Source organism: Capricornis sumatraensis, chromosome 3 (assembly GCF_032405125.1).
Source record: "Capricornis sumatraensis isolate serow.1 chromosome 3, serow.2, whole genome shotgun sequence".
NCBI classification, from domain to species: Eukaryota; Metazoa; Chordata; class Mammalia; order Artiodactyla; family Bovidae; genus Capricornis; species Capricornis sumatraensis.
Window position 1 is genome coordinate 35,739,055 of NC_091071.1, and position 26,167 is coordinate 35,765,221.

At 45.6% G+C, this 26,167-nt stretch overlaps 1 protein-coding gene across 10 annotated transcripts in view; it reads right to left on the bottom strand.

Annotated features, from left to right (window-relative positions):
* The window catches only part of RBFOX1 (RNA binding fox-1 homolog 1), a 431,904-nt gene that overhangs the window by 179,991 nt on the left and 225,746 nt on the right, over positions 1 to 26,167 (bottom strand). For 9 of the 10 annotated variants that reach the window (XM_068967487.1, XM_068967484.1, XM_068967480.1 and 6 more), the window contains exon 2: positions 19,764 to 20,006. In XM_068967487.1, coding sequence (XP_068823588.1) covers positions 19,764 to 20,006 — 243 coding nt within the window. Of the gene's footprint in view, positions 1 to 19,757; positions 20,007 to 26,167 lie in introns of those variants that run through there. The other variant, XM_068967488.1, reaches the window with a different exon arrangement.

Consider the following 26,167-nt stretch of genomic DNA (forward strand, 5'->3'; position numbering starts at 1 on the left):
ATTCATTTCATGATTTATTTTTTTACAAATATTTATTTGGCTGTACCAGGTTTTAGTCGTCACACACAGGACCTTCAGATGAAGCAAGCAAACTCTTAGTTGTGGCATCCCTGACCAGGGATGGAACCTGGTTCCCCTTCACTGTGAGTGCAAAGTCTCAGCCACTGCATCACCAGGGAAGTCCTTCACTTTATGATCTCAGATGAAGGTAACACTTACTAACCCTGTTTTGATTTAAGTCAGTCAATGGTGATACAGATTTCAATTTCAAAGGTTTTTTTTTTTTTTTTAAATGTGGACACTACATGTATGCATGCTGCGTTTAGAGATAGAAGGAGATGCTACATTTCTGATAGAACTATGACATTCACTAAATCCTGGCATTGCACAAACATTTATTTCCTTGCCAGAGTTCCATAAGGAAGCCCAGTTTGATGGAGAAGAAAAAATAAAATAAATGCAATTTTGGTCAGGGGAGAAATTAGAATTATTTCATTAAAAAATAATCCAGAAGACCAAGATGCCCTAGTCAAACTCAAATGCCTATGAGGACCAGTCCACGTAGATGGAAGAGGTAAGCTTGGTGAAATACTACATATGCTGGTGGCCACGGCATACTGTCTGGAGGGACGGTCCATCCTGAACATTTCTACATCATTATCATGGTTTGTAAGACTTTGGCATTTTTTAATCAAAGCCAGATTATACTGTAAAATCACCCATCTTTAAATGTAGGCAGTAAATTGCTTTGGGAGGCTTGAGGTATGGCGTCAAGTTCAGCAGGCCAACAATACGTAAGCTATGTCCTAGTTCAGGTGTCAACCAACATTTTCTTCAGAAGGGCAAAGGGTAAGAATTTTGAGTTTTGCAGGCCCTGTGTCTCTTTGCACTTACTCTGCTCTGCTGTTGTAATGCAAAGGTAGCCATGGGCAATACATGAAAGGACTGGTATGACTGTGTGCCAATAAAACTTTATTGACAAAAAGGGGCAGTGGGCCAGAATCGACTCATTGGGTCAGTTTGCCAAGCCTTGGCTTAGCTAATTAATGCTGATACTAAAGGCCTGGGAGAGGTGAAGGCTGGAAAGAAGAGGGAACGGCTGGACTGGAGTGAGGTCTGGGGGCTGCTGGACCAGGCAGAAGGACATCCAAGGCTCTAGGGTCTATGCCATGTTCCCTACTTCTCTTTGCAACCTTTGATCAGGTCCCCTCCATTCTTCAATGCCACAGGCTTCCAAGACTCAAACGGAGAAGGCAATGGCAACCCACTCCAGTACTCTTGCCTGGAAAATCCCATGGAGGGAGAGGCCTGGTAAACTGCAGTCCATGGAGTCGCTAAGAGTCAGAGACGACTGAGCGACTTCACTTTCACTTTCTAAGATTCAAAACAAAAGATTGTCAAATCTCAGGACTAAGCTGCCTTGCCTCTCTCCTGTCTCTGAACTTCTACCTCCGGGAGTCAAGGAGACTCTGAGGCTCGTCCCCCCAGTCTGCCCCACCCCCAGGATCTCTTTCCCTTTTGTGAACTCACCAGATGAGTGTCACCCGGAGACACTGCCTGGAACCCTAGGCAACTCCTCGCATAATTGCTAACCTGACTCCCACTTGCAAGCCAATTAGAGGGAAAGGGGGGACAAGACCCACCTCCTGTCATTCGGGTACTGCTGCTACCACCGCTTTTCTCAGTATGGAAAAAAAAAAAGGTAGTTAATTTCTTCCCCTAAAAAAAGGCCAGGGAACAATCTCCTTAAATTACAGTGTGATAACGTGAAGCAGAGATGCAGAAGTCAAATACAATTTGGGTTATAATTAGCGATTTCCTTGTAGCAAGTTTCTCTGGGAGATCCAGGCTTCCTCTAGTCAGCTTGCCAAGGGGTCTGAAGGTCCCTTTCACTCCATGGGAGTCACTGGATGCTATGGGGGGAGGTGGTGATTGGGAGATGCAAGTGTGTGTGTGTGTGTGTGTGTGTGTGTGTGTAAATCGAGGCAGTTTAGAGCTAAAGTAAGAATTACCGGGAAGATTGTTAAGATACTTGTTTGCTACATTATTATCCTGTTTAAAATAGCAGGGACTGTCATTTTGGTAAAATAAACGATTTCTGATGGGGAAGTCGCACATTTTGGGTTTAGGAATCTACCAGGCTTCTGCTGGCATTTATTCCCTTCCCTTTATTAGTTGTACAGCCTGGGGGCAAGTTACTGAACATCTGGGCTGTTTCCTTACCTGTCATTCTGGCATCGTCACAACCCTCCCATGATGGGTTATGGAATGTGAGTAAAATTTGCAGCGTAGCACGTGGCTCAGGAGTGACTTAGGAAGCAAACCCTGAGTTGAACTGACTTCCTCTGAATCTCAGCTCCGCCCTTAGTGGCTTTGTGGTGTGACCTGAACCCACTCCTTGATTTCCCCATGCTCTGGTTTTCTCACCTCGATAACAAGGGGTTAATTATGGTACCTGCCTCCTCTGGATGCTGCAAGCTTCCATCAGATCATGTCCAGAGCACTGGGAGCATCGCTGCACTGGGCATTTAACATGCACTCCCTACCTGCTAGATATTGTTATTTAGACATTACTCACACAGGATAATTGACTCTTTTTTTCTTTTTTTAATATTTTTCTTTCAGTTTCCCAAATTTCTATTTGTTTCTCCCCATCTACCAATCCAGATGCCCCCTGGAGGAGGGCATGGCACCCCACTCTAGTGTTCTTGCCAGGAAAATTCTGTGGACAGAGAGGCCTGGTGGGTTACAGTCCATCGTGGGGTTGTAGAATCAGATACAAATGATGCAAGTAAGCATGCATATACAATCAGGACCCACATTAATATTTCCCCCTTTTCAGAGAAAGGGCAGCTCAAACTTATTGAATTGTATTATTTGCAACTAATTCCATGATTTTTCTGAAAAGCCTTTTTGCTTCCAAAACAAGTCTGCACAGATATGAGTCAGTTCTAATGAGGTAGATGAACCCAGAGCCTATTTTACAGAGTGAAGTAAGTCAGAAAGAGAAAAACAAATACATAGAAACATAGAGAAAGAGATATATATATCTGTGGAATCTAGAAAAAAAAATGGTACTGATGAACCTATCTGCAGGGCAGGAATAGAGATGCAGGCTTAGAGATAAGACTTATGGACCTAGCAGGGGAAGGAGAGGGTGAGATGAACGGAGACAGTAACAGTGACATATAGTTTTATGCGTAAAACAGATAGCTGGTGGAAAGCTGCTGTATAACACAGAGAGCTCAGCTCGGTACTCTGTGACAACCTGGATGGGTGGGATGGCGGCGGGGGGGGGGGGGGGTGGCAGGGAAGTCCGAGAGGGAGGGGACATTTGTGTGCTCATGGCTGATTCACGTTGTTGTGTGGAAGAAACCAACAATGAATCAAATGAATCAGCCATAAGCATACATATGTCCCTTCCCTCTTGGACCTCCCTGCCACTCCCCCACCCCACCCCTCTAGGGTATAGCACAATATATATATATATATATACTATCTTAGGATCTGCCTGAATCACACAGTGAATATTTCAGCAAAAACTAGAATAGGGACTTAAAAAAAATTTATTTCTCATTGGAGGATAATTGCTTTTTTAAAAAAAAGTCTGCAACACTTAAGCCTTCAAATGACTTTGGTCCTGATGTCCTGGCTTATTTTGGACTGTACAGTCTGCAAATTTTGTTTTATTGGGGAACAAACTTGCCTATGTAGTTTTGTTCCAAGGACACAGAGAGCACATAAAAGTCAGGGCCTCTAGACAGGATGCATTCTGACATTCCCGATGTCAGAGGGCTGAGTTAGAGTCTGTGTTATAGTGGCCTTCTCTCCTAAGTCCAAGAGTTGGAGAACCCATGAGCATTGCTGTGGGGTCTGCACTCCGCTTGGCTCATGGGCCAGACTGACTTGTCTCGCAAGGGTCTGGTGACTCTGCTGAGGTGGGCAGAACCCACCGTTTGATCTTCTGCCCTTTGGGGAGCTGGGACGATGACCTGGACTGAGCTCTACATTGAAGGCTATCACTTGACAATCTGACAGCCTCCATGCCCTTCAGGGGTGCAAAGATAAAATCCAGGACTCCCTGGTTAGAATGTTCTGGCCCAGGAGCCAGCTGGAACACAGAACACTACTGAATGAGCACAGCCCAACTCGCACAACCATCGTGGTCAGCTGGAGAGAGAACAGAGAAAATCGCTTCCTTTCAGAACTCCAGAAGGCTTTACGGAAGCAGGGTCCACTGCTGGCTGAAACCTCCGACTAGGAACCAAAATGAAACATCAAAGAGAAACGGAGCCTTAAATCATATAGCCTGACTTGCTCCGACAGGCAGGGTTAGTGGGCTTTGTCTATTTTTATGCAGAGATAACTCTAAGTAAGTGGACTTTGAAAGCTACTACAGAATCCAGGAGACAGAGAGGAAAAAAAGCATGGTCATAGCACAGGGAGGGCCATGGTACAGTGGAAATTTTCTTGTCCCTGTTCTAGTTTTTGCTGAGATAGTCACTGTGTGACTCAGGCAGGTCCCATTCCCTCTCTGAGCCTTGGCATCATTTTTAAACAAAGCCGGTAGACCAGATGGTCACTTCAAGCTCTCATAGTCTATGAACCTCTGTATTGTCATGCAGAAGTAGCCAAGCTGCCTTTTTTCGTAAACCTGAAATAGAGTCTCACTTAAAGGGTTAAGCTTCCTCATTTCAACTCTTATTAAAAAAGAATAAATGAAGGTTCAAAAACTAGTCAGGGGTTATAAACTTAGTATCTTCAGAAGCTGGGCAGATAACAAAAAGGAACAAAATAGAAGTGAATGGGAGAGCACTTAAAAAATCCAAAATGCTGCTTGCTCTTGAAAAAAAAAAAAAATCAAGATATTGCAATGCCGGGCTAGCAATTCAATATGGCAGAGATTGAATGGAATGATAGGAAAGGGAGGAAGGGCCACGAGCCCTCTAGACTGCCAACAGGGTTTTATCAAGGGGTCACACAACATCATGCGTGCATGCGTTCTAAGTCGCTACCGTCATGTCCAACTCTTGTGACTCTATGGACTGTAGCCTGCCAGGCTCCTCTATCCATGGGTTTCTCCAGGCAAGAATACTGGAGTGGGTTGCCATACCCTGCTCCAGGTGATCTGCCTGACCCAGGGATCGAACCCGAGTCCCCCGTGGCTCCTGCACTGCAGGCGGATATTTTACCACTAAGCCATCAGGGGAGCCCCACACAGCATAATGCCTAAGGTTTTATCATTCTTATCTTAATGGAGAAAATTATTTCTTTTACTGATGTCTCCAACATAAACCAAACCCGTTCATATATGTACGTTACTTGCCTGAGCCTGAAAGTATCTGGGTTTCAGCCCTTAACTTATGTGATCACCTAACACCCATACAATGAGGAGATTGCAACAGGTGGTTCCTTCGAACTCTAATACTCCAAGAGTCTGGCTGGAAGCCCCCAGAAACCCTCAATTAACAGCACAGCCAACTTCTTTCTCCTGCCTAAAATCCAACAGAGCACAGATTTCGTAGGAATTCACCATCAACTTGCAAAATATATGGCCACGAATCAAAAGCATGAGCTGACGGCTGGCTAATAAGTGATTCAAATGTTGCCCACAAAACAGATTAATCTCTGTATAAAAACAAACAAGAGGAATGAAACCACTGTATGAGGCCACGGGGTATGCAAAGGTTCCTCCAACACCTAAAAGTCGTTTGTGCAGCTCACAGACAGTCCACTTCATCTTCGAATTATCCAATCATTATCCCAACCCTTTACAATGACACTGCGCAAACACTTGCTCAAAGACTAACATCTTCATCAAGGATACAGACTGCTTAGTCATACTGAGAGGGTAAAATTGATGACAATGAATATAGGTATGAACAAGCACAAAACACCAAATGAAGACAAAGTCACAAAGAAACATTTCTGGTGACTTAACACTCCCAGTGGAAATTCGACAATAAAGTCTCCCTAAGGAAATAGAATAGGTCTGTTCTTCCCTCGCTCAGCAAAAGCAAGATGGCTTCAGCCATGTGGGCCAAACATTAAGTCATGTATCCCTTTAATAAACCCTAACCTTGCTCTCTATGACCCAGACTTAGGTCAATGACTTACTTGTACCCATCAGCTGAACTCAGGCATGAGTGATTGAAAACAATTTGTATGGAAATCATTACATACAAGAATCCTTTTTAAAATAAATGTGGGAAATTGAGTCTTTGTTTCCCCCTTAACCCAGGAAATTTCACAATTCTTAGGATGGATTTATTGTCCTGAAAAAAGAAATTTTAGAAGGAAGAATTCAGGACAAAGGAGAATGCTCTGATTTCCCATGGAGAATGACGTAATTATTTCCTGATTACAATAGCTCGTCTGGTAGAATATTTACTATGTGCCCATCTCTGTGCTAAGCCCTTCATCAGCATTATCTCATCAAGATGTCACAGCCTCGTGTACTCAGAGGGAGAAAGTGAGGCTCGGAGAGTTTCCATCCCATGCCAGCGGTCCCACCCTGGGTCAGAACTGGGATGGGAACTCCATGCTCTTTACCTTGATGCTTCACTATCTGTCCTGATAATGTGTTGATAATGTGTGTGGGTGTCTGTGGCTATGGGATTCCCTGGTGGCTTAGATGATAAAGAATCTGCCTGCGATGCAGGAGACTAGAGTTCTAGCCCTGGGTCAGGAAGATCCCCTGGAGAGGGAACGGCAACTCACTCCAGTCTCCTTGCCTGCAGAATTCCATGGACAGAGGAGACTGGTGGGCTATAGTCCATGGGATCGCAGAGAGTCGGACATGACTGAGCAACTGTCGTGTCCAACTCTTTGGAACACCATGGACTGTAGCCCTCCACGCTTCTCAGTCCATGGGATTCTCCAGGCAAGAATACTGGAGCTGGTTGCCTTTTCCTACCCCAGGGGATCTTCCAGACCCAGGGATGGAACCCACATCTCTTGCGTCTCCTTCATTGGGAGGTGGATTCCTTACTACTGAGCCTGGGAAGCCCCTTCTCCTGAAAATACCTAAGGGTATTTATTTATCCCGAACCATTTTTCCTGACTTGTCATGAGAACCTTCAATTCTTCCAGACTTCCAGGCAGCAGCCCTGGAAGCCTGTCCTTCCTAGACATTAGACTTAGGTCTCTGATGCTCATGGCTTTAGAATTATCCTAACTTGGGCTCCAAAATTGAGTGCCAAAGAGTTGATGCTTTTGAACTGTGGTGTTGGAGAAGACTCTTGAGAGTCCCTTGGATAGCAAGGAGATCCAACCAGTCCATCCTAAAGGAAATCAGTCCTGAATATGCATTGGAAGCACTGATGCTGAAGCTGAAACTCCAATACTTTGGCCACCTGATGTGAAGAACTGACTCATTAGAAAAGACCCTGATGCTGGGAAAGACTGAAGGTAGGAGGAGAAAGGGACAACAGAGGATGAGATGGCTGGATGGCATCACCAACTCGATGGACATGAGTTTGAGCAAGCTCTGGAAGCTGGTGATGGACAAGGAGGCCTGGTGGTGCTGCAGTCCATGGGGTTGAAGAAAGAGCTGGACACGACTGAGCAACTGAACTGAACTGAGCTTGGTTGGACTCAATGATACACACTGGACCTCCAGGACTGGGTGATCTTCGGTCAACTGGCGCTCTGGAATGGTAAAATGGCCCTAGAATTGGGTAACACAGGCTTTTAATTCATCCTGAAAGCCACGGACCATTTATTCTAAAGCATAGACAGCAAGCAAACGCATAATACTCAGCCTCATGAGGGAACTAGAGGCAGTACCTGTGTCCTTAAAGCAAATGTGAACCTTAGGAAAGCGGAACTGGTATTGACAAAACAGCTCAGCTACACTGTCATCTGAAAAGACAATTTTGAAGCCACTGAAATATGTTATTGGAGTTTGCTCAAGGCACTGGTCTCAAATATGAGCCGGCGCTAAGCCTGTAATATTGCACATGCCTGGATCTGCCAGGGCCCTCCCCAGGGTGGATGGAGGAATTCCTGGGCAAAGCATTCTTCTTTGTCGTGGCTGTGGATGGAGAGACGAGCCCCGGGTGTGTGCCCCAACCTGCCTGGGGGTGCCTTCTGGGCTCCAAGCCCTAAAGAGTTTTGGTCTGACACAACTGTTTTGGAGCCCCAGCTTCCATCTGTTAGCTTCAACGACCTTCAGAAAGTTACTTGCCTCAGGTTTTTAAACTGGAGGATGACAATGCCTCCTATATACTTTTATTCTTTTCTCTTTTTTTGATAATGGAGGGTCAAGATTGTACATGTACAGTGATTACAACATAGCCTGAGACTCGATGAGCAAACACTGTTATTTCTGAGACTGGATGCTCTGCCTCCTGTTTCTTAAAATATTTATTTTTATTTATTTATTTGGCTGCATCGAGTCTTAGTTGTGGCATGCAGGATCTTCTGTTACATTGTGCAGGCTTAGTTGCCCCATGGCATGTGGGATCTTAGTTCCCCAACCAGGGATCAAACTCACATCCCCTGTACTGCAAGGCAGATTGTTAACCACTGGACCACTAGGGAAGTCCCTGCCTTCTGTTTTGATGGAACTACTTACCCTATTTTTAGACTGGCATCCTTTAGCGATTTTGCCAAACTTTAAACGGAAGCAGGGAATGCCACAGTCTTCCGACAGGAAGAGGGGCTCTCTGGTATTTTTAAAAAAACTTTTTCTCTGGTGATGTTTAGAAGGGAAGAGGAAGGGTGTTTGGAGAATGGCAGAACCACCATGCAAGAAAGGAACAGTAGGACTCTAAGGGCAGAGAGGTCAAACAACCGGTCCAACAGCCTTCACCGTGGAAATGGTGAAGCCAAGGGGTTAACCCTGGCAAATGCTGATTTCAGCTTCTTAGCTGACCTGCTTCTCTAAACTGGAGAGCAGGCTGAAGAAACCAGCCTTAGGTGGAACTGTAGATTGTCCACCTTGGTCCTGGGCACTGGTCTTCTTAGCTGCTGGCCAGGAGACCTCGTAGGGAAGAGCCTGGAGACTGAGGAAAGTCTGAACTTTGACACTAGACCTAGCTGGTGAGGGTCTCTACTCTGCCCTCACAACTCCTCATACTCATGGCATCTTGAACCTCGGCCTCTCAGTGTAACATGGGGAGCACTAACAGCATCTAAAGGCTTTGCTATTGTTATTTCCTCACCAAGTTGTGTCTATCTCTTTTGTGATCCCTTGGACTACAGCCCGCCAGGCTCCTCTGTCCATGGAATTTTCCAGGCAAGAATACTGGAATGGGATGCCGTTGCCTTCTCCAGGGGATCTTCCTGACCCAGGAATCAAAGACACATCTCTTGCATTGTAGGTGGATTCTTTACTGCTGAGCCACCGGGGAAGCCCCGTAAAAGGTTTGGTGAGGACAAGATGAGACGAAGGATGAAAGTGTGTCTGGTAGGGTCTGTGACCATAACAGGTCTCAATCAGTGGTAGCATGTCTTTCCTTTTCTTCTCCCTGACACCAGAAAGCTCTCAAGTTACTTTCTTTTGTTAAAGAGAAGTATAGCCACAGACACACGGGGGAATGGCCGTGAACTGAACTGGATGGCACAGTGTTCTGGGCAAGGGTGAGGGCGGCAGGCCTTTTTAGACTGTCTGCGGGCTGCACATGGCTCCCTGGAGGGTCTACATTTAAACCCAGGCACCTTTAACCATTCATAGAGATACTGGAAGTGGGCAGTGCTATTTGCTCTCAGTTGCTCACTACAGCCTATTGAAAATACAGACCCTGCAAAATGAACCCCAGGAACAACCCAATTCAATCACTGGCAGACCTCTCTATGTCAGACAGCACACAAAATGAAAGAAAAAAAAAAAAAAAAAGAATGTGAAGCTTGATACAGAACGATCTCCAAGATATAAAAGGTGCCAAAGCAGGTGATTAATAGACTTTAATTCTGTCCTTTTGGGAATGGAACTAGTGAGAAGTTAGAAGATGTGAAGATTGAATAAGAGACAGAGAGAGAAACACTCAGGCTGCTATAAACCAAGAGTTGTATCTCCTCAAAATTCATATGCTGAAATCCTAGATCCCAAGGTGATGGTATTAGGAAGTGGGGCCTTTGGAAGGTGATCAGGTCATGAGGGTGGAGTCCTCATTAATGAGACCGTGCATGCCTGCTCAATCACTTCAGTTCAGTTCAGTTCAGTCGCTGAGTCGTGTCTGACTCTTTGCGACCCCATGAATCGCAGCACGCCAGGCCTCCCTGTCCATCAGTTGTGTCCAATTCTTTTCAACCCCATGGACTGTAGCCCACCAGGCTTCTCTGTCCATGGAGTTCTCAGGCAAGAATACTGGAGTGGGTAGCCATTCCCTGCTCCAGGGGATCTTCCCAACCCAGGATCAAACCCACGTTTTTCATGTCTCCTGCATTGGCAGGCGGGTTCTTCACCACTAGTGTTGCCATGAATGGGATCAGTGGCTTTGTAAAGGAGATTCCTGAAGGGAAGGGGAGGGTGGGACAAAGTGGGGGATTTGGACTGACATATATACACTGCCTTGTGTAAAACAGATAGCTAGTGAGAAGCTGATACAAAGTACAGGGAGCTCAGCTCAGTGCTCTGTGATGACCTAGATGGCGGGGTTGGGGCTGAGGTGGGAGAGAGATCAAAGAGGGAGGGAATATATGTTTGCATATGGTCGAGTCACTTTGTCATACGGCAGAAACTAACAGAACATTGTAAAGCAATTATATTCCAATAAAAGTAAAATAAAGGAGACTCCTAAGAGCTCCCTCGATGCTTCTGCTAAGTGAGGACTCAGTGACAAGATGGCTCTTCATGAACCAGGAGGTGAATTCTCACCAGACACCAAATCTACTGATGCCACTATCTTGGACTTCCCACCCTCCAAACTGTGAGAAATAAATACTTATTGTTTATGAGTCAGCCAGTTTATAATATTTTTGTTATAGCAGCCTGAACAGACTAAGACACAGGCATATGTTTGTGTTTGCATAAAGCATTTCTGGAAGGAAATATAAAGAATTGGTGACTCTTGTTTCTAAGAAAATTTTAGTTTTCATTTTATACACTTTTCTGTTGTGTGATTTTTTTTAACCACAAACATTAATTGCCAGAATAATTAATAGTAATAATAATAATTACCAGTTAACAAAAAGGAGTGCACTGAACAGTTTTCTCCAAACCTTACCTATATAATCGGCTCCCAAAGAGCCAGCATATAAAGGGTTAAGGACAGGAAGTTATCACCGACCCAAGTCTTATCTTCTCAAAGGTATTCATGAAAACAGGGGACATAGTTAGCACTCCAGTTAGAAGGAGCTGAAGATCAAGTGAAAGCTGGCTTCTTAAACAGCTCCTCTCTCTGTTGACAGAGCCCAGAGCTCAGAGACCAAGCTCTAAGTCCCACGTTCTTTTTCCCCATTAGTTCCTGGAGCTGGTGGGAAACTGTTAGACAGGCTGCAGAAGTGTTAAAAATAGAAGTTAAGTTGCTATTGGAGATACATGGAGAAATTCACCACTTGCAAATCTCTAATTATAATATGTCAAGAGTAAAATACCTTGTCAGGAGCAGTCTCTAATATAATACAGCATTGGCTCTGTCAGCACAGTGATCCATGATGTGTTTGGAGGCCCGCATTAAATAGACATTCAGCAGAAAAATGTCCTGCGGGGACTCATCTCAGCCCTTGGGGAGCTGAAAGGATGACCTGGTAGTTCTTTTCTGTCTGTACTTTCCTCGACTCTGGCTGGGAACTCTGGGTGCAGTCTGCTTCCCTTTTACAGATCCTGCACTTTGTGTGAAATCATGTGCATATATTAGATGTTCTTGGAGCCTACCAGATGGATCGATCTTTTCTCTATAACGGCCCCCAGAGTGACCTCAGACTGGCAATAAGCACTTTGAGCACCTGTCAAAGGAAAGTTGGAGTTATTCTGGGTACAACTCTACCCTGTGGGCAATAAATGAGGTGTCTGATACAGGCCTATGTATTCCAGGGTTGGCAGAAACATGCCTCTGACCCACTTTGAGGTTAAGTAAAGAGAAGGTGCACTTGGTAAACGCACAAGGATGCAGAGACAGTTTGAAGAAACTTGTCATAGACTATGTTCTGCACAGTCAGGCCAGGTTACTACAACTCAAAAGTAGGTCATGGACGAACAGAAGCATCTTCCCTTTTGGCAGAAGGGAGAAAAGCACAAGTACGTAATTGCAGCAGACAATAAGGAGGTGCCTGTTAGGATGACTGCTCCTTCCTCAAAACCAGCTAAGAGGCTACATGCTAAGGCTCCCTTCAGGATCAGACACAGATCCCTCCTGCTTCACCTCATCATGGTCCTCTTTCCTGGAAGAGCTCCTGTAAGCAGTATGTACCATCCAAACATCGCGAGAATAGACACAGTCACCAAATAACCAAGTCCCACCACAACTTCACAGTCTCCAAAGTCAGAAAGGCTGTCCATGCCCTTCAAAACCCATAGGGATTGTCTGAGCCAGATTCCTGGCAGGTTTGCCCAATTTTAGGACTCATTCTGTTGCTTCCAAATTTTTCCCTTTCTCACTCTGTCATTTGATGATGAGCTGGAAGGTCGCATACAAGGACCTTCTCAGGTTGTCTCTTGACCTCGGGATTCATCTGTTTCTTCACACACTCACTCTTCCTTCTTGCTAGGGTATGAATGTTTGTGTCCCCGACTCACTGCCCCAGATTCACATGTTAGAATCCTCAAGTCTCACATGATGGCATTAGAGGATGGGGCTTTGGCAAGGTGATTAGGTCATGAGGGTGCGGCCCTCACAAATAGGGTTAGCGCCCTCATAAAATAGACCTCATATAGCCCCTCACCCCCTCTCATCATGTGAAAAGGCAGAGAGGCTTTGAACCAGGAATCAGACCCTCCCCTGACCATCTGGCACCCTGATCTTAGACTTCCAGCCTCCTGAACTGTGAGCAATAAATTTCTGCTGTCTATTCTTGTTACAGCAGCCAGAATGGATAGTGACAGTTTTCTTTTGCCTCAAAACTGAAATGTTTTCAGGCATCCATGGCAGTCTCTATTTGTAAGCTGGTTATTTCTTTGTGGCCAAAAATGGAAAACAACCAGATGCCCATCCACAGGTAAATGAGTCAACAAATTGCGGCACATTCTACAAAGCGGTATATAAGGAGTAGGATACTGATGCATGCCAACAACCAGAGATCAAGTTGCCAATATCCGCTGGATCATCAAAAAAAAAAAAACAAGAGATTTCCAGAAAAACATCTATTTCTGCTTTATTGACTATCCCAAAGCTTTTGACTGTGTAGAGCACAACAAAATGTGGAAAATTCTTCAACAGAAGGGAATACCAGACCACCTTACCTGTAAAATCTGTATGCAGGTCAAGAAGCAACCGTGAGAACTGGACATGGAACAACAGACTGGTTCCAAATAGGAAAAGGAGTATGTCAAGGCTGGATACTGTCACCCTGCTTATTTAACTTATATGCAGAGTACATCATGAAAAATGCTGGGCTGGAGGAAGCACAAGCTGGAATCAAGACTGCCGGGAGAAATATCAATAACCTCAGATATGCAGATGATACCACCCTTATGGCAGAAACCGAAGAAGAACTAAAGAACCTCTTGATGAAAGTAAAAGAGGAGAGTGAAAAAGTTGGCTTAAAACTCAACTTTCAAAAAACTAAGATCATGGCATCTAGTCCCATCACTTCATGGCAAATAGATGGGGAAACAATGGAAACAGTGACAGACTTTATTTTTGGGGGCTTCAAAATCACTGCAGATGGTGACTGCAGCGATGAAATTAAAAGATGCCTGCTCCGTGGAAGGAAAGTTATGACCAACCTAGACAGCTATTCAAAAGCAGAGACATTGCTTTGTCAACAATAGTCTGTCTAGTCAAGGCTATGGTTTTTCCAGTAATCATGTATGGATGTGAGGGTTGGACTATAAAAAAAGCTGAGTGCCAAAGACTTGATGCTTTTGAACTGTGGTGTTGGAGAAGACTCTTGAGAATCCCTTGGACTGCAAGGAGATCAAACCAGTCAATGCTAAAGGAAATCAGTCCTGAATATTCATTGGAAGGACTGATGCTGAAGCTGAAACTCCAATACTTTGGCCACCTGATGTGAAGAGGCGACTCACTGGAAAAGACCTGATGCTGGGAAAGACTGAGGGCAGGAGGAGAAGGGGACGACAGAGGATGATATGGCTGGATGGCATCATTGACCTGATGGACATGAGTTTGACCAAGCTCCAGGAGTTGGTGATGGACAGTGAAGCTTGGTGTGCCTGCAGTCCATGAGGTCACTAAGAGCTGGACACGACTGAGTGATTGAACTGACGGAACGGACTGATGCATGCAACAAGGTGGACAAAGCTGTGAGCAATGATGCTGAGTGAGAGTGAAGCCAGAGGAGGAGGGGAAAAACATGCAATGCTTGCTGTCACTTACAGAAAATTCTAGAAACTGAAAACAAAACTACAGGAGCAGATCAGTTGATTTCTGGGAATGGGGGAGAGAATAGAGAGGGAAGATCACAGAGGGGTTATGAGTCAGCTCTGAGGTGCATGTATCTTTTCAAGTTATAGTTTCCTTTTTCTAGATAAATACCCAGGACGCAATCACTGGATCATATGCAACTCTGCTTTTAGTTTTTTAAGGAGCTTCTTTACTGTCACATATAAATATACAGTGGAATATTACTCAACCATAAAAAAGAATGAAATAATGCCATTTGCGGCAACATGGATGGACCTAGAGATGATCATACAAGGTGAAGTAAGTCACAAAGAGAAGGACAAATATTATATGATCTGACTTATACATGGAATTTAAAAAATGGAGCAAATGAACTTATTTACAGAATAGAAATAAATTCACAGGTATACAAAACAAGGGAAAAGGCAGGGGAGGGATAAATTGGGAATCTAGGATTAAGAGATACAAATTACTAAATATAAAATGAAAAAGAATATATATATACACACACATATGTATGTACATATATATGTATATATAACTGAATATATGTACAGCTGTATATATGTACTTCTGAAACTAACACAACATTGTAAATCACTACACTTCAATATAAATAAACAAATGAATAAATAAATAAACAAAAATAAAGTGATTACTAGGTGGAAAAAAAAGAAAACTTTGAAGATGATGGATATATCTATTATCATGAGAGTAGAAATGGTTCCATACATATGTACTTATTGACACTAAATAATTACAAAATTATTAAGCATGGGGAAGGCAATGGCAACCCACTCCAGCACTCTTGCCTGGAAAATCCCATGGACGGAGGAGCCTGGTGGGCTGCAGTCCATGGGGTCGCTAAGAGTCAGACATGACTGAGCGACTTCACTTTCACTTTTCATTTTCATGCACTGGAGAAGGAAATGGTAACCCACTCCAGTTTTCTTGCCTGGAGAACCCCAGGGACAGAGGAGCCCGGTGGGCTGCCATGGGGTTGCACAGAGTCGGACACGACTGAAGTGACTTAGCGTAGCAGCAGCTTATTGTATGTCATTTATATGTCAATGGAACTGTAAACAATAAAGTACATCTTTTCCTTTCCCAGACCACCTACTGAATCTGTGTGCTCACGGTCAGATTCCTTCCTATTTCCTCTAAAATACTTTGCGGCTTTCTCCCTCGAGTCATTCCCTATCTCTGATTCCCTGTCCTTCCTCCATCTCTCTTCTCTGTGGTATAAAATATTGAATCAAAATCCACTTTCCTACAAACCGGTTCCTCAGACCTCTGCGCTCTTCTTTTGCTATCTTTTCTTTCTCCTCTTTACTCCAAATGTGTATGAGGGTACTGCACACACCCACTCTGGTATTTCCCATTTATTCTTCAACTCCTAGCCCCCCGGAATCACTCCCCAATACTTCACGTTCTCCTGGGTCTTCAGTGTTGTCCAATATGCCAGTTTCAATCATGTCCTCAGTTTATACCTGCCAGGCTGCCATGACAACAATCTCTGGTTCAACCCTCCATCCAGGTACCCTCTTTATGTCATTCAATAGCGCCTTTTCTTCCAAACCTCACCACCTATGAGCTCTCTAGTGATCAGTCCTTGACTTTCTCTCCATTCCCTACACTTGACAAAGGTGTCAATTCAAGCTCTCTATGCAAACGGCTCACCATATTGCCTTTAGCACTGACCATTTCTGTTCATTCGACAACCTTTAATGAGAAGTCGCAGGAACTTCTCTGGTAGTCCAGTAGCTAAGACTCCAAGCTCGAAATGCAGGGAGCCCAGGTGCCATCCCTGGTTGGGGAACTAGATGCCTAAACTAAGGATCCAGCATGCCACAACAGGACTGAAGACCCATGTGCCACAGCCAAGACCTGGCACAGCCAAATAAATACATAATAAAAATAAACACTGAAAAAAGTTGTTCACATTGGCCCTGGTGCAACCATCTTTGATCTATGTATTTGGCTCTCTGTGTAAAAGCTCTGTGATAGAGGGAGCCTGTTTGCTCACCATGGCACCTCGCTGTAGTGCCGGGGGCACTGTGAACACACAATATGCAATTTAAAAGTCGCCAGATTGATCTCTTAAGAGTTCTTTGTGTGAGAAAAGGATACTGAGTTTCTCATCTCCCCTGCTGGCTTAATATTTCCTTTAAGGTAAGCATCCCTGGTGGCTCAAATGGTAAAGAATTCACCTGCAATGTGGGAGAAATGGGTTCGATCCCTGGGTCTGGAAGATGCCCCAGAGAAGGGCATGGCAACCCACTCCAGTATTCTTGCCTGGAGAATCCTCATGGACAGAGGATCCTGGCGGGGCTACAGTCCATAGAGTTGCAAAGAGTTGGACATGACTGAGTGACTCAGCACAGCACAGGCATAATTAATTCTTTCTTTCAAAATGTCATTTTTTAAACTTTTCTGCCTTAAATTCTTTTCAATGGTTTCCCATAGCTTTCAGCTGCGACGCCCACCCCCTTATAGAATACACCGTAGGATCCCTGTGGCTGCTTCTTGTTCTCCTTTGCCACTGTGCATCCCGACACCCTCTTCACAAGCCCTTAGACATACTGCCTCATTTTTTTTTTTTTTCAGCTCTTTCCAACCTTGAGACCTATGACCTTGGCATTCCTTTTACCTGGAAGCTTTTTCTTTTCCCCTTAAATATCATGTCCTTGAAGAAAAGTCCCCCGGCTACTCATTTGCAGGTGGTACCTCTGCTTTTTTTAATCCTCCATAGCACCCGTCTTTTCCTTAAGAGCATGTCTCACCATGTGTGTTTACAGAGGTATTTGATTCCTACATTTTTACTGTCTCCTACATTTAGTTCTAAGAGGGAATGAGCTGGACTTCCATGGTGGTCCAGCGGTTAAGAATCCTCCTGCCAATCCAAGGGTCATGGGTTCAATCCCTGGCCTGGGAGGAGTCCACGTGTCATGGGGCAACAAAGCCGACGTGCCACAACTACTGAGCCCGCGCAAGAGAAGCCATCGCGATGAGACGCCTGTGCACCGCAGCTGGAAAGGAGCCCCACTCTCCGCACCTGGAGAAAGCCCGTGTACACAGCAATGAAGACCCAGTGCAGCCAAAAAACAATTTTTTTCAAAAAAGATGGAAAAGACCATTTCCGTCTGGCTCACTCACATCATGAAGTATGAGTCCTGGCCTAAGCAGATGTTTAATAAATCTTTGTGAGTGAAGGCATGAATCTTCCACAGCAGTGTGTATATGGTTGGTCCATGTGGAAGCTTAATAAATAATGCCTGATGGGAACATTTTTAGTCCTAAAATAACAAGCCCTACCATTGGTTATCGCACAAAAAAAACCAACACACAAATGAACAACAGCCCCATCACTACCACTGGTAGTCAACACAACGACAAGAAACACCTACTACATTGGCAAGCCCATTTAATAAATCCATCTCTAAGTTACAGCAAACAATGACAGACAAGACAGGGGCAGCACTATTGACAATAGCCAAGAGGTAGAAACAACCCAAATGCCCATCAATGGATGGATGGATAAACAAAATATGACCTATCCATACAGTGGAGTAGGATTCAGTCGTAGAAAAAGAATGAAGTACTGGTGCATGCTACAACGTGGATGAACCTTGAAAGCATTCCAAATGAAAGGAGGCAGACACAAAAGTCATATACTGTATGACTGAGTCTTCTGAAAAAGCCAGAAGAGGCAAATGTATACAGAAAGAAAGCAGACTCGTGACTCCCAGGGGCTGTGGGGAGGGAGGAATGGAAGACGTCTGCCTGATGGATACTGGGTTTCCTGTTGGGGTGATGGGAACGTCTGGGACTCTGTAGTGGTGATGGATGTGCTACCCTGTGAATGTACTTAATGCCACTGGACTGTACGTGATAAAATGGGTAAAAATTTTATATGTATTTTGGCACAATAAAAAAAGGAAAGCAATAGAAAACTTTTCAATTTACATTATTTTGAAAAATCTCCAAACTGAACTTCCAAATGAATGAGGTACCAGGTAGCAAAGTTAGATGATTGCCTTGGTTACAAGAAGGGGATGACAGAGGATGAGATGGTTGGACGGCATCACCAACTTGATGGACATGAGTTTGAGCAAGCTCCAGGAGTTGGTGATGGATCGGGAAGCCTGAGGTGCTACAGTCCATGGGGTTGCAAAGAGTTGGACATGAGTGAGCGATTGAATTGAACTGAACTTGGTTATAAGAAAACAGATAACTGTTTCAAACCAATACACTTCTTCACAAATACTAGTTTTTCAGAGGTCAGGAGAAACAGGCCTAAGTGCATTGCACCTATAAAGTGTTCTGGACAGAAGCTGCATGTGTCCAGGCTTCTCAAGAATTTCACAGAACAAGCTTTCCTAAATGTTTACATAAACCTCTCCTGAGATTCATATTGCATGGTTACTTCCGGGGGTATGCAAATAAACATGGTGTACTTTTAATCATCATTTTTGTTTAGAGCGACTAACTTTTATGAATAGCCAGCAATGTTAGTTTCCATTGGCAGTGGTGATAGACTGTTTCTTTTCCATTTGTTTGCTTGTTTTTAATCCATTCCATTCATTCATAGACAAGAAAGGTGACTTTTGGGTGCACAGAGGTATGTTACCACTACTATCAAAATGCAAAACAGTTCTGCAAAATTCTCTTGCTGCCTTTCGGCAGCCCAGGTCACCCATACCTCGGGGGCTCTGCAGTAAAGAAAATGCTAGGGACATAAGCCACAATGCGGGTGCAACTTGAATGAATTTGGCTAGGATAAGGAGGGCTGGGGCGGGAACCCGGCAGGGGGTGGCTGTACAGGACAGACGGATTGGGGGGTGATGGAAATATTCCTAAGACAGACTGTGGCAGTGGTTGTACAGTTCTGTAAATACCATAATGATCCCTGAACTGTATACCTCGAATAGGTGGATTTTACGGTATGTAAATGGTATCTCCAAAAAGGCATTAAAAAAAAAAAAAGATTACATATGTATGATTCCACACAGACGACATAATTCCAGAAAAAGCAAAACTGCAGAAGCAGAAAAGAGATTAACTTTGCCCTTTAACAAAACACGCGGTTAATGGGAAAATGTATTGATTGAAACGAGCGTCTCGAGAGGATGCACGCAGGTGAGTGAGGTGAACCTGGCGGGGCTGGGATACCAAGGATGAGCTTAGAGACCGGTTTGCAGGATGGGGCCCCCCTAGTCGCATAGAGGTGCGCCCCGCAGTCATTCCAGGAATCCTGGGGTCCCTCCCCGCCCCCCGAAACCAGCGCACACTTACTGTGGCCGTGCCCGAGACGGTGTGCGCGCTCGTGTCCGCTGCGCTCTGCTCCGAGTGCGACTGCGCGGGAGGGTACAGGTTTAACGTGTGCTCCGGGACGGTGGTCTGGCCCGTGTACTCCGGTGCGGGGTGGGGGTGAGGGGCCGTGTATTCCGCGGGGATGCCGTTCTGAGGGGGGGCAAACTGGGCCGAAGCGTAAGGCTGAGCCATTGTGTCAGGGGCAGCTGCTGCTTCCTGATTACCCTGGAAAAGCAGAAAGAGGGAGAGAAAGCATGAGCGGGCACCAGGCAGAACCTTCTCCCCAGGCCCAGGAACAACAGCTCCCCGGATGTCGCGTGGGTGCCAGGGTGGTGCCCAGAGCCTGATTTGGGTACCATCTTCATCAGACCGTATAAGGATGAAGTAACCATCACCAGGGCCTCCCTGGTGGCTCACTGGTAAAGAACCCGCCTGCCAATGCAGGAGACATGGGTTCCATCCCTGGGTGGGGAAGATCCCCTGGAGAAGGAAATGACAACCCACTCCAGTATTCTTGCCTGGGAAATTCCACAGACAGAGAAGCCTGGCAGGTTACAGTTCAGGCGGCCACAAAGAGTCAGACAGGACTTAGCAAATAACAATGACAGAACAGTCATCACTGAGACAGCCCCACTGTACAGATGCAGAAATCAAGGCTCTGAAAGGTGGAAGACCCTTTCGCATGTCTTCCAGCCACACACTGTGAGAGTCTGTGTTCTGCACTGGATTTTTCTGGCAGGTCTTTCTCATTTCATTCCCATTTTGGAACGTGTGAGGCTGTAGTTGTCGCCAGTGACAGCGGAGCCTTGATTTGATACTTAAAATGCCAAGAGAGATTAAATTGAACGTGTGTGTTCTTGAGAGGAGAGACAATTCGTGTAAGCATTAGAATTTAATCAACATTTTATGTGCTTTGGCTCACATAATGGGATGGGGGTGGTGGTCCTTGCAAGGGTCACTGTGTGTGTGTGTGTGTGTGTGTGTGTGGGTGTGTGTGTGTGTGTGATGTTCTCAGAGCCAACATGAAGTGGCTGATGAAAATTCAAGACCTAATTTGGACAACGATGGCCCTCTATGATAGTCTCATTCTAAGTGTCTCTGCAAAACATGGATTTGACTCTTGGCCTCATTAATCAATGCCTCCCCCCAGTTCCCTGACTAATTTTCTTTTTATAAGCAGAGCATTATATAACAATTCACCCTTCAGATCCAGGCAAAACATGCAATGTGATAATTACAGTCAAGTCAAAAGAATAAAAAAAGAAGAGTTCAAATGCTTCCCTTTCAGGAAACCTCTCTCTCCACCCCCACCCCCACAACTTTACTACCCTACATACATACGCGCGCGCACACACACACACACACACACACACACACAGCATCAGAGACTATAACCCAGAGGTCTAAATTTTCCATGGTCTTAAGAAATGGGATTGCACAGCCAGAGAGAGAGAGGGAAAGCTTAGCAATTAAGCCCACCAAATAGTTCCCTCTGCCATTGTCTGTGGTCAATTAGATGTGACTTCAGCCCTCCTGTAATGATACCAGGGCAACGATGTCAGAATCTCTCCCATCTCCAGAGTCCCTGCCACTGACATTTGAGAGCATCTTCAGCCCAAGCAACTTGAGTGCAACAAAACCCATTACGACAGAGAGGGTAGAAAAAAAAAAGTTTATTCTCAGAGCGGTGCCAAGAGCTGGTGCATTTGTTTAGAAGGAACCTTAATTAGAATGTTAAAGATGACACTTGTAAGAGAACAGCGCTTAGGATAAGTTTAAAACATTTTACGAGTGAAAATACCCCCAGCAGGCCCTTTCCTCCCCTGGACTAATTTCTCCAAATGTCTGCGCCATCGGAAGCAAAATGCACAGCCGTGGATTTCTTGGCAACATGTTTTCATGGCACTTGGGAGCTGTGAGGGTCCGACTGTGCTGGGGTTGGATCGCTTGAGGTGCAAAGTTAACTATCTGTCCTTGGGAAACCACATTCGTCGTCACTGTAGCTCACTGTGCAGCCTCTTCAAGGATAAGCCCGGTTCCCTCTCAGGGGACATGTCCACTCCCAGCCCATGACCTGCAGATGTGGCCGAGCCCACCTCTGGGTCACGTGACCCAGCCTGGCTGACCAAAGAGAGCGCTCTCCTCTCACAGCCACAGTGATGGGGGCTCATGCCCATCCCTCTAAGCCGGTTAGCAAGTTGACTCCTTGCCATTCCTGTGAGGCTTAATCCTGGGACCTGACTGGCGTTCAGGGAGGAAGTTCCTTCGCTACGATGACTGGTAACTGGAAAACATAATACCAGCTTGGAGCTACCAAGAAATGCCCCTTGAAAGGGGGCCTCCCTAAAGCAGAAGCTGACCTGGAGGAAAACGGAGCCCAGAAATGGAGACACAGACCCACTGAGTCCCCCTGACGTCATCTGAAGTCTTGGATCCATCTCTTTCTGCAGTCAGTAATGATGCTGTTTAAATTCTATAACTCAGTAAATGTCTGTGTAAGTCCGATTTTCCATTACATGCAACCCAAAGGTCTTAACTAATACCAAGAAAAAAAATACTGTGTATCAGCAGACTAGCATTCTTTTCTTCTACAGGGCTGCTCAAAGAACATAGACGTGTGCACAGAAATTCCATGCGACGCAACTTCTTTCTGGCTCATAAGAAGTCCTAGAAGCTTTGGGACCTTGAGAATCCTCCAAAGGGAAATACACTGGGACAGATTTTCACTTCCGCCCAAAGATCTATTTCAGCCTTTCCTGCCCCTCCCCTCGCTTGTCTCTGAAAGACAGTCTTGTGAAAAACACCAAGGGAGCCTGAAATGCTCACAGGATCAGGGGTAGAGAGAGATGGTCAGTATAGACACAGCTTTCCTTGCTCTGCCTTCAGTAGAAATTCTTTCACGGGAACGTATACGCCCACCTAGCCTTTCCGCATGGCAGAGCCATCTCAGGAAAAGAGAACCAGTCCTGTGTGCTTCTGCAAAACAGCAGCCTCTCCGTGCTAGGATCTGACCCCTCTCTACACTGCCCAGGGAAGGGCTTGACCTCAGGAAGCATACGGTCTCTTAATCCTCTCAACAACATCATGTCTTCCTGTTTGCTGCCTCCTGTGCTTGGGAAGTTCTCCCCTACTCCCTTGCCTGGCTAGTCTCCGCTTCTCGCTCTCTCTTTTTTAATATTTATTTTTTTTACTTTGGCTCTGCTGGGTCTTCATTGCTGTGCAGGCTTTTCTCTAGTTCAAAGAGCAGGGGCTACTCTCAACTTGCGGTGTGTGGGTATCTCACTGTGGTGGCTTTTCTTTGGGAGCTCAGGCGTTAGGCACATGGGCTTCAGTGCTGTGGCTCGTGGGCTCAAGAGCACAGGCTCAGTAGTCGTGGCGAATGGGCTTTGTTGCCCTCTGGCACGCTGGATCTTCCCGGACCAGGGATTGAACCCGTGTCTCCTGCACTGGCAGGAGGATTCTTTACCGCTGAGCCACCAGGGGAGCCCTCGGCTTCTCTTGGAGGTTCCAGATCCCCTAGCCAGTCTCCTTGACAATTACATCACATCAGCTGCCTGTCCTCTAAGCTCCACCGCAGCTTTGCTCACTTCCCACGTAACTCGAGGTACCGCCATTGCCTGATGATTTGCCTGTGAACGTCCAGAGGGTAGAAGACTGTGTCATATGCTCTGCTCTATCCCCAGGGTTCCAAAGCACACTAGCTGCAAAGTCAACAGACCCCAGTGTTTGCTAAGTGAGTGCAGGCTTAGCCAGTGAACTCTGGGCTCTGTCAGGCTTCATTTGGTAACAGGATGGAGGGGGTGGGGATAGGAGAGGGATGGGCAAATGAACTCTGGAAGAAATCTGGCCCGTGACTTGTTTTTGTAAATAAAGTTTTATTGGAACATAACCATGCTCACTGTGCCCCAATGTCAGAGTTGAGTCACTACGACAAGAGACCATATAGCCCACAGAGCCTAAACTATTGAACTATTGGGGGCCCTTTGCAGAAAAGGTTTTCTCATCGTTGTGGTGGACTTATCATGAACCATGGGGACATCAGTTAAGAAGCTGTGGTTGCACAAATAGTTTGGGCAGGAAATACAGTCAGTGGTGAAGCAGGGAGAGAAAAGGGGGTGCCTTCTCCCTAAACCAAGGATGGGGTGGCTCAGCCAGACTTGAAGATCAACAGTGTTAAGCATGGTGGGAGAAGGATGCCATAGAATCTTTTCCAGAATGTTCTTTATATCACCAGACATCTACATTGTACACACAAGTTCATCAAACCCAGCAAAAGTGGGCTTATGAGAAGAGCAATGATGGTGCCACATTTCTCTGCTCCATCTGAAAGACGTCCTCTTCAAACCAGAGCCCAGAAGACAAAGCGAGTGACACATGCCTAGCGGGCATCCGGCACGGTGCTGAGCATTTTTACAGCAAAAGTCCTTAAGCAAGGATGATTTCTTCCCAGGAGACATGAAGCAATGACTAGAGACGCTTTCGTTTGTCACAACTGGGGATTAAGTAGCACCACCAGCATCTAGAGCATTTAGGGGGCCAGAGATGCTGCTGAACTCCCTACAATGCACAGGATCACCCCACCCCACCGCCAAGGACTATCCAGCTCTGAAGGTTAATATTGCCAAGGTGTAGACTCTGCTTTACATCTGGAATCCCGTTTTATTTCATTGTAAAGGATACTGTGGCCCAGAACTGGTAAATAATATTGTGAGGTCACAGCCACAGGTATTACTGAGGAAAGCCAGGAGCTGAACCAGAGCTGTGTTTATCCCATGCCAAGGTATCTCTCATCTGGCAAGAAGATTCCCTGGTGGGGAGATATGTTTCTGATTTTAAATAAATAAGCCACTCTCTGTCACATATACAGTGACGCTGAGACCCGTTTTCCATCAGGTGGCATGTCAGGTGCTAGGGTCAGTCAGTTGCTCAGTCATGTCCAACTCTTTGTGACCTCGTGGACTGTAGCCCTCCAGGCTCCTCTGTGCATGTTTTTTTCCAGGAGAGAGTACTGGAGCAGGTTGCCATTTCCTTCTCCAAGGCATCTTCGCGACCTGGGGATGGAACCTTCGTCTCTTTCATCTCCTGCACTGGCAAGCATATTCTTTACCACTAGTGCCACGCGGGAAGCCCCCAGGTGCTAGGGTATTTGATTCAAAGAGGCCAAACTTCCAATTGCCAGACTGGGGAGGGGCGAGGGGTACCTTTGGCAAGTGTTAGAATAGCAGCTTGGGAAATTTCCGCCACCTCAAGCCTGAAGCCTGGCTTCTGAAGGCTCTGAGGTTCTAAGAGGCAATGGCAAGGACCAAGTAGGGGCACCACTGGAGCCAGGACAAACCCCCAACCTCCACCCAAACCTGAACCAATCTGGCAAAACCAGGATTCAGCTCAGTTCAGTTCAGTCACTCAGTCGTGTCCGACTCTTTGCGACCTCATGAACTGCAGTACTCCAGGCCGCCCTGTCCATCACCAACTCCCAGAGTCCACCCAAACCTATGTCTATCGAGTCAGTGATGCCATCCAACCATCTTATCCTCTGTTGTCCCCTTCTCCTCCTGCCCTCAATCTTTCCCAGCATCAGGGTCTTTTCAAATGAGTCAGCTCTTCGCATCAGGTGGCCCAAGTATTGGAGTTTCAGCTTCAACATCAGTCCTTCCAATGAATACCCAGGACTGATCTCCTTTAGGATGGACTGGTTGGATCTCCTTGCAGTCCAGGGGACTCTCAAGAGTCTTCTCCAACACCACAGTTCAAAAGCATCAATTCTTCAGCGCTCAGCTTTCTTTATAGTCCAACTCTCACATCCATACATGACCACAGGAAAAACCATAGCCTTGACTAGACGGACTTTTGTTGGCAAAGTAATGTCTCTGTTTTTTAATATGCTATCTAGGTTGGTCATAACTTTCCTTCCAAGGAGTAAGTGTTTTTTAATTTCATTGCTGCAGTCACCATCTGCAGCGATTTTGGAGCCCAGAAAAATAAAGCCAGGATGCTCAACTCTAACAGACAGTGTCCATGGTAGCCAAGGAGTCTACAGGTAGCACTCAAGTCCTTGGAGCCTGAGATGCACTCCCATTCCTGGAGTTCTCAGACAGATGTTGGTGGGACCCCCTGCGGTTTCTTATTAACACTGACAACCATTCCAAAGAGACCCTAATTAATATTCCCAACATTTGCACTTTGAGCTAATTACATCTAATATTTAATTAAGATCATCGTTCTTCCTATGGAATTATTTTTCACCTTCAAAGGGCTTTGGAGATGTCTTTCTTTCCTCCCTAGTGATGCTCCTGGATTCTTAGCATGGTTGAAAAGAATTTTCTGGAAAAAAATATATTCACCACGTGCTTGCATGCTAAGTCGCATCAGTCATGTCCGATTCTTTG